This window comes from Notolepis coatsorum (assembly GCF_963971535.1).
Source record: "Notolepis coatsorum genome assembly, chromosome: 16".
Lineage (NCBI taxonomy): Eukaryota > Metazoa > Chordata > Actinopteri > Aulopiformes > Paralepididae > Notolepis > Notolepis coatsorum.
In genome coordinates this window covers 89,907,641-89,923,427 of record NC_140180.1, presented here as the reverse complement: position 1 = coordinate 89,923,427, position 15,787 = coordinate 89,907,641, and the positions used below count along the sequence as shown (strand labels likewise).

Genomic DNA, 15,787 nt, shown 5'->3' with positions numbered 1-15,787 from the left:
GGGACAGTGAGAGAGAGAGGGAGGGAGTGAGAGAGAGAGCAGACAGGGGGACAGATTGTGAGAACGGGACAGTGAGAGAGAGAGCAGAGAGGGACAGAGTGTGAGAAAGGGAGAGATGGTGAAAGAGAAATAGAGAGAAGGACAGTGTGTTTGTGTGTGAGAGTGAGCGAGAGAAAGAGAGAGGGGGACAGTGTGAGAAAGGGAGAGAGAGAGAGGGACAGAGTGTGAGAAAGGGAGAGAGAGAGAGGGACAGAGTGTGAGAAAGGGACAGAGAGAGAGAGAGAGAGAGGGACAGAGTAGTGTGAGAAAGGGACAGAGAGAGAGGGACAGAGTGTGAGAAAGGGGGAGAGACAGAGTGTGAGAAAGGGGGAGAGAGAGAGAGAGAGAGAGAGAGAGGGACAGAGTGTGAGAAAGGGACAGAGAGAGGGAGAGAGGGATCAGAGTGTGAGAAAGGGACAGAGAGATGGAGAGAGGGACAGAGTGTGAGAAAGGGACAGAGAGAGGGAGAGAGGTGCTTTATAAATGATTAACGTAGCTGCCTGGCTGTGGTGATTGAGTTACACGGAGCGTTTTGCTACGCTGACTCACACAATGTCTTATTCCATCGCAGGTCCTGCTGACCAGCAGCCACAGTAGCTGCAGGCCGCAGTAGAGTCGGTGACCTGCCGAACAACACAAAACAACTTGTAAGATTATGAGAATGGAAAAAAGCTGACGTTCTCGCCACCGGAGTACAGTAACCGCTTACCGCTCCTCTCAAATTCTTTATCTTGTGTTTAAGATTGTCCTAATTAGTCACACGTGGTTGAGTATAGGCCTTTTTCAATGGAATTGTGTTGCTGGGGAACAGCTTGGGCCCATGTTTATTTCCCGTCAGCTACTGATGTCAGCAGACACTGAGGCTCCTGGTTTGATACAGTAGTGGTTTTTCATACATTATGATGTCAAACTAAATTATTCTAAAATGTTGATGGATGTCACTAGGGATGGGTACCTTTCACATTTGAACCGGTACCGGTACCTGTGAATCGATACCGGTACCCAACGGTACCTTTTTTCGGTACTTTAGTCTCAAGAAATGTAATTTACCTACCTCAGTCGTAAAAAAAAAATCCAAACTTCAAATAACTACAATTTCGACAGTTTTCGGCTTGTCATTGCTCCGACTGCTTTGTTGTTGAATCAAGTCAAATCCTAGGTAAGCATATATTGTGCGTGTGAACGTTGACATGAAAAAAAATAAAATAAATATAGAAAATAGTACAGACGTGTTTCGGTTCGGTACCTCAAAAGTACCGAATTCGGTACCCATCCCTAGATGTCACTGATACTCTTGTACTGTACTTCATAGGGGTGTGCAAACAAATCGATTCACGTAAGAATTGCAATTCTATCTCTACCCGATTCAAAAAGTGATTCACAAATTCTAAAAAAACAAAGCCTTGCTTCCGTTATTGCAGAAGACTTCCAGTAACATCTTTTTGTTCAAATTATTACATTTATGCTTCATATTGAGTGACTAAACTGGAAAATAAATCGTATTCAAGGTTTTCTATAAAGTAAGTAAAGGTTTCTATTTGATTCAGTGTGATTTCTTTCTTTGAGACTTAATCGAATGGGAAAAGTAAAAGTATCAAGCGATCTAGAATCAAATCTATGCATTGAATTGAGAATACATTTAGAATCGAATCGTGACCCAAAGAATCAAAATCAAATTATGAGATTTCCTGTGCATCCCTAATATCTCTGCTTAGTGCTTACTCATACAGTACCTGTCTATGTCTCCATTTATTATATGATCAGTTGTCCACCTCAGCAACTATTTCGCACCTGACCATCCTGGTTGAGGTGATTTCTCCTTGAATTCCCCATCTGAGGTTTCTTCCTTTTTGTTTTTTCTCCTATTAAAAGGGGCATTTAGCAGATTTGTAACCTGAATCCTTGTTCTGTTGTGAGGAGGACATGATAATTGGGCATAAAACCAACTTGTTCCATGTCTCAAAAACCTCCATCATGGGGCGTCTGGGTATTGTAGAGGTCTAAGCACTCACCTACCACAGCAGAGGCAGTGTTCGCGGGTGGGAAGCCGGCGGGGTACGAGTCCGGGAGAGGACAGAAGCCCTAGTGTGGAGTAATGTTACTAGAGCTAGCCACAATAGACCCGTTTGTCTGTCGTTAGCATAGCATGCTAGTTGCTAACGTTACCACACGGTTCCGATGCTGAGTTGTATCAAATGGAACATAACACAATATAAAATCACTGTAGCCATTTAGTTGGATTTGTTTTGGGTTCAATGTACAAAAAATTGCATAGGGGAGAGTGGGGTACATATAGTTTAGGATGTTGTGCATCCCTGGGGACAATCACTTTGGATCTTAAATAAACTGTTTCAGAAATATAGCTTTAGAAAGATTTTGTGGTTTTGTGGCACAACTTGCCCCCGGTGCGGGGTAAGTTGTGACATTAGAGAGAATACACTGGGGTAAATTGTGCCATTGATAATTTTACGTAAAACGTATCATTTTAATCTCAAAAGCGGTAAAAGCATCCTGCAGATATTCATCTCCTTTCCAACCTGACGTATAGTCTTCCCCTGTTGCACCTCTTTCACTGCTCTTTCCAACTTCTCAAGAGGAGTTGAAACCCTGTCTCTCTTCCGTTTGTATATCTGCGTGGCATGATGGATTTTGGTCTAAAATTAAGAATATCACATAGTTTTAGTGATCAAATGCAAGAATGCAATGTACAATAACAATAAAATACAATAAAGTAATATATATAATTAATAAAAAAAAGTTGGGGCAACTTAACAAAGAGAATATCTGGCACAACTTAACCCAGGCCCTTTGGCACAAATCACCCCAAGCCTACCATTTTGAAGAAAATGCATCCCCCAGCTGTTTTGAGCTAGCATCATGCTAACTGTATAGACTCATGGTGTAGCTTACTAAAGCACTAAAACATGTGTGAACTGTTTTCAAAGTTGTCTATAATTGTTCAAACACAGCAATCAAAAAACCTTGATCATACAAATTTTACTTTGGAGGGCAAAAAGGTTTTTTGAACTTAAATGTGCTTACCTCTCAAGCCAGGTGTCTCCCTTCTCTGCAGGTTGAGTGAAATGGATGCCTCTTCAAAAATATGTTGTCACATGACCAACTTCTTCTATGGTTTTCTAGATAACAGGGGTGGAACTACATGCCCCTTGGCACTACTCACCCCACTCTCCCCTATATGATTTGGAGGAGTCTTTTTTTTTTTTTTTACGGCAATATTGCGGAATCTATTTAAAAGGGGCTATTGTCCTTCAGTTTCTTAAGTGCATGTTAGTATTGTTAGCATTCCCAAAGGGGATTAGCTACTAGCGACGTCACTAGCTAAGCTCCTACTAGCTAATCCCCTTGTTCCAGTGAGGAATACTAAGCCAGGTTTTCCCTGGCTTTTTGGAGAGCTTAAGTGCTGGTGAAAGTTTTATTTAGGGGGGGGTTACAGTAATGTACTTTCTTCAAACTTGATGTTATTATTTAATTATGTCTTTATCTCAAGGCTATCATCAGGCTATAATATTGTAATTATTATGCTATTGAGAGACTATGGCAAAATCTGACTTATTTTTTAACCTTAGTCTATAAAAACAATTTAATGTAATTATGTTCATAGGGCCATAGGCATTATGAAAAAGAAGTAGCCTGTGCAGCCTATGCAGAGAAATAAAATACTCACTAATAAAAACATAGATGGGTCTAGGGATGGGTACCGAATTAGGTACTTTTAAGGGTACCAACCGAATCACGTCCGTACTACCGAGTACCGATTCACGTGAGATCCCCCGGTGCCACATTTCGGTACTGTTAAAAAATAATAATATAAAAAAAAATTATTACGACGACGTCAATGTTTCGTTTACCGCGAAAGGAAACCTATGTCTATGAAGTGTGCCTCACGTCAACGTTCACACACACACACACACAAAAGAAACTCACCGTCCACCGTTTGGCCTTCGTCGACCACGTGAGGTCCTACAAAGAGGCTCTCTCCAAGACCAGGACGCTTAATCATTTTAAGGTAACCAACTTGCGTCTAGCCACGCCCCCGCGGCCTCCGCTCTGCCGCGGCATTATGCAGCCGTAATTCCCCCTCTTTTAACATCGACGGTTAGCTCAACTGGTTCGCCGCCTTGCTGTGGATCCTGCGGTGCGTTGGTGACAAGTTCTAATCCCTTCAATTTTTTTTTTTTTTTTTTTTTTTTTACATGCATTCTTTCGCCGGTTAAGTTTAGGCATTGTTTCGGAGTTGGTTAAGGTTAGGGTTAAGTTTAGGCGCTGTTTCGGAGTTGGTTAAGGTTAGAGTTTGTCTTAGAGCATGGCAATATTCTTTCGGAGTTGGTTAAGGTTATGGTTAAGTTTAGGCATTGTTTCGGAGTTGGTTAAGGTTAGGCATTGTTTCGGAGTTGGTTAAGGTTAGAAGGGTTAAGTTTAGGCGCTGTTTCGGAGTTGGTTAAGGTTAGAGTTTGTCGCAGAGCATGGCAATAGAATGCAGCCTATTTCCGCACTGCCGCTCTCTCGCGCTGCCGCGGTCACATGGGCGTCGTGGCCAATCAGAGAAACGCTGAACACAAGTTGGTTGCCTAAAATGTTGACGCGACCAGGACTGCATACTACTCCACCCTCATCACCTCACAGCAAAATCACCCCAGATCGCTTTTCTCGACTATAAATCGTCTCCTCCGCCCTCTCACTGCCTCTCACACTGCTGATGCTCCTGACCTCTGCTCTAAGTTCCTTGACTTTTTCCAGGCTAAAGTGACTTCCATCCACCAACAACTCACGGTGCCCGCCCCCTCCCCTCCTCACTTACCCCTGATGCCGGACTACATGCTCCCAGCTGCATCCCTCCATCCCCAGTGCTCCCTCTCCTCCTTCTCCCCAGTGGATGTTCCGCTGGTCATGAAGCTGTTTACCAGAGCCAAAGCTTCCACCTGCTCCCTCGACCCCATGCCTACGGTGCTGGTCAAGGCCTGCCTTCCTACCCTCTGCCCCATTATAACGGACATCATCAACTCCTTTCTGTCATCTGGAATAGTTCCCTCCTGTTTCAAAACCGCCTCCATCACTCCCATCCTAAAGAAGCCTGGTCTGGACCCTGAGGTGCTGGATAACTACCGGCCGATCTCCAACCTTCCTTTCCTAAGTAAAACCTTGGAAAGGGCAGTCGCCGCCCAGCTTAATCAACATCTGTCCAACCATGAGCTCTACGAACCCCTTCAGTCAGCCTACCGAGCACATCACAGCACAGAGACCGCCCTCATCAAGATCACTAATGACCTCCTCCTTGCTGCAGACTCCGGACACATCAGCCTCCTTATCCTTCTCGACCTCTCCGCGGCGTTCGATACAATATCCCACTCAGTCCTCCTCAAATGCCTCTCCGACAACCTTGGCATCACCGGTACAGCTCTGTCTTGGTTTCATTCATATCTCACAAATAGATCTCAGTTTGTCAGCGTCAGTGGCTCATCCTCCCCCCTGGCCCCAGTCAACCACGGTGTCCCCCAAGGCTCCGTGCTGGGTCCCCTACTATTCACCATTTACATGCTCCCCCTCGGTCAGATTATACGTCACTACGGACTCAACTTTCATTGCTATGCTGATGATGCTCAGCTCTATATCAGCACCTCACCATCCTCCCAGCTCCCCCCACAGTCCGTAGTCAACTGCCTCCACGCCATAAAAACCTGGATGTCAACCAAATTACTGAAACTGAACAGCAAAAAGACAGAGCTCATGGTTGTGGCCCCCAAGGCACTGCTCGGGAAGGTTGGAGATCTCCTCCTCCACGTTGACGGCTGTTCCATCTCCCCGTCTCTCGAAGTCCGTAACCTGGGTGTCACCCTTGACTCCACACTTTCATTTCACTCCCACATCAAATCCGTCACCAAGTCTGCCTTCTACCACCTCAAAAACATCTCCCGTCTCCGACCCTCACTCTCAGACTCTGTGGCTGAGACCCTGATCCACTCATTCATCACCTCCCGGTTGGACTACTGTAACGGAGTCCTGTTCGGGGTACCCAGCAAAGCCCTGGACAGGCTCCAGTATGTTCAGAACTCAGCTGCCAGGGTTCTCACTCACACCAAGCCCTGGCAACACATCACCCCCACCCTCATCCACCTCCACTGGCTCCCAGTCAAGTTCCGCATCACCTGGACACCTTCAAAACTGCTCTAAAAACACACCTCTTCACCAAGGCTTTCCCCATCAGTTAGTTTAGATTAGATTAGGTCCATTATCCATTATCCCTTACCTTCCCTCATCCCCTTTTTCCCCCCTATTTCCCTAGCCCTATTTTTTTTCCTGATTGTGAAGCGACCTTGGGTTCTATGAAAGGCGCTATATAAATTTTGATCTATTATTATTATTAATACACGCTTACCTAGGATTTGACTTGATTCAACAACAAAGCAGTCGGGGCAATGGCAAGCCGAAAACGGTTGCAAGTGTTGTTACACTTTACAAAGCTAGATGCAGACAACGCTCGCTGCAATATTATATATTATTATATGATAATAAATTATTAGAATTTTAGATTTTTTTTTCTTTTTACAACTGAGGTATGTAGATAACATTTTTAGAGACTAAAGTACCAGAAAAAAGGTACCGTTGGGTACCGGTATCGATTCTCAGGTATCGGTTAAAATGTGAAAGGTACCCAACCCTAGATGCGTCACAGAGATGAACGATGTACGCCGATGTCTGGGGGCCAAGCAATCGCCCAGTTCCCAATGGCCACGTTTTGAACAGACACTACACTAGTTAGCCAAATCAATAATGACTTTTGATGACTCGCACAAACTCCTGATTCCTTACCGATTCCTTCCCCTCTCTCACTCCTTATCTCTATCTCTCTCCCTATCTCTCTCTTTCTCTCCCTCCCTCCCTCTCTGTCTCTCCCCCTAGGTCTTTCTCTCTCTGTCTCTCTCTCTCCCTCTCTCTTTCTCTCTCTGTCTCTCCCTCTCTCTCTATCTCTCTCTCTCCCTCTCCCTCTCTCTCTGTCTCTCTCTCTCCCTCTCTCCCTCTCTCTCTGTCTCTGTCTCTCTATCTCTTTCTCTCTATCTCTTTCTCTCTCTGTCTCACACAATCACATGCACACAAACACAAATGTATGATGTTTTGCGATGCTTTTTAAAAACGTTTTTAATGTTCTTGTGAATAAGTGCATGTGTAGCAGAGGGTATGTGTGGGTACATGAATGTGTGGTGTGATAGTGTGTGTATGGGTACACAATTGTATGTATGGTAGTGTGTGTATGGGTACATGAATGTGTGGTGTGATAGTGTGTGTATGGGTACACAATTGTATGTATGGTAGTGTGTGTATGGGTACATGGAATGTGTTGTGTGGCAGTGTGTGTATGTAGGTATCGTTCTTTTTGGATGCTGCACAAACAAATGTCGTTGTACTGTATTGTGCAATGACAATAAAGCTTTCTACTTCTAAAAACACATACAGAGAGTGAGAGAGAGAGAAATAGATACATTTAGAAATGTTATCCTTCAATGCAGGGGTTCTGCAACCTTTCAGTAATCTCAGTTTGGCCCCAGTTTGGCACAGGTTCATTGGGCAGTTGCTAGAGTCGTTACAATAAGTCATGGCGCAGTAAAACCAATACACTTTTCCCCCGCACAGAATTGTAGAATACTAGGGTCCTCACTGAACCCCCTACGTCCACAGGCCCTTTAGATTGGATCCAGGTCCCTACGAGAGTATCCATCGTAATACAAAGAATAATTTCATATCCAGTATTTTGGTCAATATTACTACACTGTATTCTAAAAGTCTGTTCAAAAACACAGTAAAGAGATTTAGAGGTGGCGCAAATGCATGAAGTGAATGAAGAGAATTGAACGGAGCGAGACGGACTCCAGTTTGGCGCTAGGCGGCACAGGTGCTGTTCTGGAGTTGAGAACATTGTGGCAGAGCAAACGTGGGTAAATCCTCACAATGACTGTGAAATAGACGGCTATGAATACTCTGTAGCCTACAGATACTGTGGGGGGCGACACTGGCTCGGTAGGTACTGTAGAGAGCAGTCATCTGTTTACCCGGAGGTTCATTGTTCGATTCCCACTCCTCCCGGGCAGTGTGTCAGAAGTGTCCTTTAGCAAGACACTTAACCCCTAACTTCTCCCGGTGAGTAGGTTGGCACCTTGCATGGTCGCCTAACTTGCCTCCACCATCGGTGTGTGAATGTGTGAGTGAGTGGGTAAAATATGAGGAACAAATTGTAAAGCGCTTTGGATAAAAGTGCTTTATACTGTAAATGCAGCCATTTACCTTTTATACTGAATAGGTTACATTTAGGAGACGGTCCCAAAACTGTCAAACAGACGCAAGTAAAGCGAGACAGTATTTCTCTTTGCGGCGTATCTGAACATACCATGATGGTGTTTTCTCTGTCCTCCAGATGAGGATAGTGCTTGAGGACGTGACGGTGGAGGCCCTGTGCGTTGTCTTCCATGAAATGAAAACACAAATACGGTGTTCTCACAGTGTTGTCTCTGTCCCCCAGATGAGAATAGTGTGTAAGGACGTGACGGCAGAGACCCTGTACGACGTCCTCCATGACACCAGCTACCGCAAGAAGTGGGACTCCAATATGATCGACACCCACGACATCGGCAGGCTCACGGTCAACGCAGACGTCGGCTATTACTCCTGTGAGTTACTCGCTCTATTTTTATTGATTTATTTTGTCTTGTTTTTTTTAGATGTGAAGCACTGCATTGACCGGCAATGTCACTAACTCTGTCACTCACACATTCGTTCATAAATTCATGAATTCATTCATCCATCATTCATTCATTCATTCATTCATTCATTCATTCACCATTCATGCATGCATTCATTCATTCACTCACCATTAGGGCTGACCTTCAAAGCTTTTTTTGGCAATCAAAGCTTCGTGGCCGAGCTTCGATTTTAATTCGAAGCTTTGAGAAAAAAAATTATAATAATATTAATTCTAATATATTTTTTAATTTAGATTTTTTACCTTATGTTGTGGGACTTGTACAGCACTTTGGTAAACTTTGTTGTTTTTAAATGTGCTCTATAAATAAAGTGGATTGGATTAATTAATTAAGTAGCCCCTTTCGTGACTGTGACGCAGCCAACAAGGTTTCACTCAGCTGCGCTGCCTGGGTGCAGTGGGGCTGCTCTCACAGCCAACGACATGACATTTCATAATTATGTTGCAACCTTCGTCTATCAAGTAAACAATTATATTATATTTAATTTATAATTTATAATTATATCAGACTGTAACTGAGGGGTTACAAAACCCTGACTGTATTAAAGATTGTGATAGATTAAACCACTGCTAGTTATGTACTTTAATTACTGGCCAGACAGTACATCAAATATAGATGGTGAACACCCACAAGAACACGGCATTGACACAGAAATAGTATTTGAGGGTAATTTATTATTATTAGGCAACGTTAGGTTACAGAATGAGAATTAGGGTCGCGCTTGTATGGCGAAGAATATACGTAAAGTCAGTCAAGAGCATGAGTCACTAAGAATAGCAGGAATCCTACGATGGGTCTAAGTTGACACCACCTGTCGTATAGTAGCAACTATATAGGGCAACACTGGTACCGACTGGAGACAATGGGTTCCCTCCGGGGGTGTAAGGCCTGGAGGGTAGAGGAATGTTCGGGTACTCCGTCTGATTCAATGAGGAATAAAGAGACTCCAGGTACAGGAGTCGGTCCTTGTAAACTCCCTTGATCAGCAGCAAAGTAATAATTGTAATCAGCATTGATGACAGCTAGCCAGCCCCGTCCACGAGGCCGACCCGAGTTGTAATCCTCACGAGGTTGAATCCCAAACGATAGTGGAAATCAACGATGCTCTTCTCCGGGTACCACGTTCCAAATCAATATAATCCAACCAGTAATGGTTCTGCAATCGCCGACGCCGATTCTCCTGTGTACATGTCCAACGGTTCTCCGCCTAGGACTCCTTGGGTGTGGGCGACGTATTTAGGCCACACAGCCTGGTTAAGTACACTAGCTAAAGACACGACGAACCGCTGGGTAATACTACACACGAAAGAACTGTGGCCGCACGATATACAATAACTGAACGACTATTTACTTCACATTAGATTAAGTCGAACTCAACGTTACTTCATTAAACTCTGACACTTTTACCATTCTATTCGCACGCGGTTCTCAATGCTCTGTTTGGACGCAAGGTTGCTCACTTCACTGTTTTACCGAACTGCTGCTGTTCACACCTGCGCCGTATTTATACTTAAGTGAATATCTAGTCCCAACCTCAGTCCTTGTCTGGTATTACTACGCTGACTCCGGGCATGTTCTGACATGCCTGCAGTTGTCTTTGAACTTGCCGTTGGGGGCTTGCGCGCTGGCGCCTGGGGGCGCTGTCCAATAGGAGAGCGAATATTACTCTGGTCTGAACGCAGGTAAAGGGATATTCCGTGTATATATATAAATAATATACAAAGTATATCAAACAATAAAGGTAAATTCTCAGTTTAATCTGGCCCTTCACAACACAGACAATGCACCTACAAAAGCAGATGATTACAATTAAATTGGTAACACATTAGTCATAGCAGCATAGGCATAGCCTTATTAATGTTTTGTGTGGCGTCGCCGTCGTGTACAACGATACTTACGTTTTTTAGGTGATTTGACAAAGCTGTTGTAGAGTTGTGATATGCCATTTTCTTCTGGCATATCTGGCACTCGGCTTTTTGGGCATTGTCTTTGCATATTTTAAAGTGTAACCACACGTCTGATGACTTCTTCGTCGACATGTCTGCTGCACATGTCCTTGTTGTTTTCAACACAGATAATCTCCACATGCTTGTTGTAGAGAGGTGGAGTCGAGGCGCCGCTTACTTTCGTTTCATTGGAATGGAGGCGCAAGATTTTGGAGGCAAACATTTTTTTTTTTTTTTTTTTTTTTTACTTGGATTTTTTTTTATGTTCGAAGCTTGTGCCATCGAACGAAGCTTCGAAGTATTTAAGACAGCCCTACTCACCATTAGCCACTCTGCCCCTAGTGGTGGCTCACAGATGTGGCACTTTGTGTAAGACCAGTTCAATACCATGTGTCAATGTGTCCATCACGCCATGTAATAATAATAACTGGACTTTGGAGAAGTCTTTATTTGGCATGCAGGCAGACACACATGCGATGGGCGGCACACACACAGGAACACACACATGCAGTTAGTTGGGTTGCCGATGCGAATGTGTCCTCGTTATTAAGAGTACATTTAGGAGTACATTCAACACCATGTGTCCTTAAGAGTACATTTAACATCATGATTGTGTCCTTGTTATTAACACTTTGAGCGCCACTCACGGCTTATCTCGGGTTTACGATAGTTACGTTGAAAGCCACTCACGAGATTTCTCTGATAATTTTTTTTTTTTTAAGCGATCTGAAATCATATTGCATCACGTGAGCCTACCCTAGCCTACCCATGGGCCGCCGGCGATCAGATGTGAAAAAAGCGCCCCCTATCGTCTCCCAGATGGTAAATCACCCTTTTGGAATGGACTCAATGAAAATGGATGGGGGGGAAAAAAATATTCCAGTCCACATTTTCCAGTCCACTGATGCAGCCGGAGTTACCAGAGTTCATTCTGGATCCTCTGAGCCCCGCGGATCATGAGTTCTACTGTATACACGTTAGATCTATACACTTATCGATTTTTTCGAATGGTGATCAGGAATTGGAATATACCATTTGGATACCATCTGATGTCAGGTAAGGAATCTATGTTATCAGTGTTAGGATAATCAGACTTGTTTTCGAGGAGATATAAGCTTTTTTGTGATATGTGCTCTATCTGTTTCACTGTAAAATCCATGAGGAAATGAAAGCAGCTATTATCAGCGCGCGGCTCGAACGTGCGTGCGTGCGTGCGTGCGTGCACGTATACTATTGATCATCTAGCGTTTATTTGAAAACTATTCATAAATAGGCCGACAAATATCAACGTTCTGGAATATTCCAGTAAAAGGCGATTATCACAGAATGGGCTGTTTTTCACCTGAAAACGGGTGCTTTTCAAAATGCTCTCAAACGGAAATTAAGCGATAAAAAACCAATCTGCCTTGACCACACTGACTGGAAAATGATTCTTTGATAAGCGACGGGCAGATTAGACACATAGCCATAATTTAAAACATAGATTAGGCGATATTAACGTTAACATTGGGAGTGGACCGTGGCATTCAAGGGGGTAAAAAGGAAAACACGGCGTGGCGCTCAAAGTGTTAAGAGTACATTTAACATCATGATTGTGTCCTTGTTATTAAGAGTACATTTAACATCATGATTGTGTCCTTGTTATTATGAGTACATTTAACATCATGATTGTGTCCTTGTTATTAAGAGTACATTTAACACCATGTGTCCTTGTTATTAAGAGTACATTTAACATCATGATTGTGTCCTTGTTATTATGAGTAAATTTAACACCATGTGTCCTTGTTATTAAGAGTACATTTACTGTAACATCATGGTTGTGTCCTTGTTATTAGGAGTACATTAAACACCACGTGTCCTTGTTATTAAGAGTACATTTAACATCATGATTGTGTCCTTGTTATTAAGAGTACATTTAACGCAGAGATTGTGCTCGTCACCAATGCAAGAGGCTGCGGTCTCGACTCCCGGAGAGTCAGCATTGCCTTGGCTCGGGCTGATCGCTATACTAACTTGTTTGGATGAGTTAGGGGGAGGGGAGCCGTGGGTGGGTCCTGGGCGTTGTGGACAGCGACCCCTACAGTTCGGTCGGGGCGCCTGCTCAACGAAGGTAGGATCTGGAGAGAGGTAGTGCGGCCTCCCACACGTTACACTCTCCCAGTGAGAATCTGTGTGGCCAGGCTGGCTGTTGGTATGGCTGCACATGCGTCGGAGGAAAGCATGTGACAGTCTTCGGCCTCTCGGACCAACAGTAGGGGAAAGTGTGCAACAACCAGGAAGGGGGTTGGGAATTGGCATAACGACTAACAGTGGGATGGGAGAAAAATCGGAAAAAAGGAGGGGGAAAAAGATAATAAAAAAAAATTAATAAAAAGAGTACATTTAACATCATGATTGTGTCCTTGTTATTATGAGTACTATTAGGAGAGAGAGAGAGCGCACAGACACTTGTGCACAAGGCCGGATTGGGGGAATTATTCAGGTCGGGAAATATAGTGTGAAATATAGCCCCAGTCAGGCCACTTTTTAAGCGGGGGGTCTGGGGGTCCCCCACCAGGATTTTTTTTGTTACAAAGACTTAATTCCCTGCATTCTGGTGCAGGACTTTTATCATTTTTACTAGTGATGCACGATATATCGGCCGCCGATATAATATCGGCCAATATGGCCGTTTTTGTACACATCGGTATCGGTCCGATATCAAGATAGGGCCGATATGGGCAGATATTATTATTATTATATATTTTTTTTAATATCTTTTCTTTTGACATGTTTTGGCCTTATTTAATAGTTTAAAAATATCAGTCATTTCTGAAAATAAGTTACAAAAGTAAAAAAAAGTATGCGTTTTGGAAAATAGCTCTTTATTTGATTATTATAAAAAAGTGTTTTCTATACAGAGATATCGACATCGGTAAATATCGGTATCGGCCAGAACAGCAATATTAATATCGGTTATCGGTATCGGCCACAATTTTCACATCGGTGCATCACAAATTTTTACCCTTTAAATTGAATTGAAAACCTTTATTTATCCCAGAGGGGAGATTCAGATGTCCATCACAGCATAACAGCAATTTAAAAACAGTTAATGGAAGTTAATACATAGCATACACAAGATGGACAAATACATAGGGCTAAAAAGAAGAGCTAAAATAGGGCTAAAATAGAGCTAAAAGTGGTGAATGGAAGAAAAGAAAAAGAAACTAGTCCAATTGTGATGTTAAATAATAAAATGTATTGGTTACAGTCCACAACCCAGCTCCTCCAGTCCACGGCAGTTAGCCCGTCCTGGCCAATTGTTTGTGATGGCATAACAGATTATTGTTTAAAAAAAACACACACTAATAAAACATTTATTTTCAATATATCAAATGCAAAGTGGATTTTTCTGTGTGGGATTATTACAGGCTAATAATTATGATCATTATGTGTCAATGATTAGCAACAACACTGATTTTGATGGATTATTTGTTTTTTGTTATGTAAACTCTTATCAGAAAAGTGGGAGTATTTAATTTTGTATCTGACATTACAAGAACATTTTAAATTAAAATGGTTATGATCAGTACTGAAGTTGAATAAAAGATGTATGGGGGGAAAAAAGTGGAAAAGTATTTCAACATATAATATTTTTATGGCGTTTTTGAAGAGCACAATTTTGTCCCCTAATGGTAAGAGTGTAACACTTTAGTTTTCAGACACAAGGGTTAAATTATTGATTTAAGCTTTAACATTGGGCTTTTGACAGGGGACGATGATGATGCATGGTAATGTTAGCTATGTTAGCTAGCTAGCATGTTTATTTTTATCACTGACTAACCTGGTGGTCCCGTGGTGCAAGAAAACATTTGGTCAATTTTGCCTTTATTTTATTTTCTCTCCCCCTTGCCCCACCCTTCCTCTTTTTTCCACTGTTGAAACATTTAATTTCCAGTAATTTCCCTCTGACTGTTCTGTGAAATACAAGCAGTCAGCAGTATGTATCTCCTGCAAGGGCCTTTCTTTTTTTCTCTCTCTCCCTCACTGCTCCACACTTCCTCTTTTTTCCACTGTTGAAACATTTTATTTCCAGTAGTGTTTGTTACATCTGACTGTTCTGTGAAATACAAGCAGTCAGCAGTATGTATTTTTCTCTCTCTTCCTCTCTGCTCCACCCTTCCTCTTTTTCCAGAGAGAGAGAGAGAGCTTTTAGACTGCGTTACCCTCTGTCGCAGTGATCTCCTGGTTGTTCCCCACCTAGGTTATCTAACTATCAACTAGAAACACTGGCCTGGCCTGCAGTGGCCTGACTGCGTGCAAAATTCTGGCCTGCACAGAATTGATTTTATTTTATTGTTTTGCAGGCCAGGCCACCGGGAAAACTCCCGATGGCCAGTCCGGGCCTGCTTGTGCACGCTGAACAGTAATGCTCTGGCAGGTTATAATTTTGGAGGGCAGTGGGTCAAGCAACTGAAAGACAGTCTTCCACACCTAAAATCTTCCTGATCCTGACGTAAACAAAGCCACACAACCAAGAACAGTGGATACTGTAGGAAGGGAGACATTCAGTCATTCTCTAGTCCATTGACTTGGGACTTGGGTGGTTGGGCTCCAGACTTGGTACTTGGGTCGTTGGGCCTTCCCTTTACCAAAAAGTATCATGGTATGTCCAAAGAAGTATTGTGATATTTCCATAATTTTTTGTGCACTACAATGATGGTAGTGACCACAAACTATGGAGATTTCCATGATATTACCATCGGTATGGTTTAAATTGGATTATACCATAATAATAATAATAATAATAATAATAATAATAATAATAATAATAATAATAATAATAATAATAATACTAATAATAATGATGATGATGATGATGATGATGATGATGATGATGATGATAATAATAAACATTTTTCTTTTATATATTATTATTATGGTATATATGAAATCACCATCAAACTACCATGACACTTTTCCAGTGTATTTTCTTTTCTTCTTTTTTTAATAGGTTGCCTCTTTTTTAATGATGTACTGCCCCATTAAACT

General features: G+C 42.6%; 1 protein-coding gene across 1 annotated transcript in view; it reads left to right on the top strand.

Annotated features, from left to right (window-relative positions):
* stard15 (StAR-related lipid transfer (START) domain containing 15) overlaps nt 1-15,787 on the top strand; it is a 77,194-nt gene that overhangs the window by 35,296 nt on the left and 26,111 nt on the right. The window contains exon 2 of the mRNA XM_084332443.1: nt 8,570-8,717. Coding sequence (XP_084188569.1) covers nt 8,570-8,717 — 148 coding nt within the window. The remainder of the gene's footprint in view (nt 1-8,569; nt 8,718-15,787) is intronic.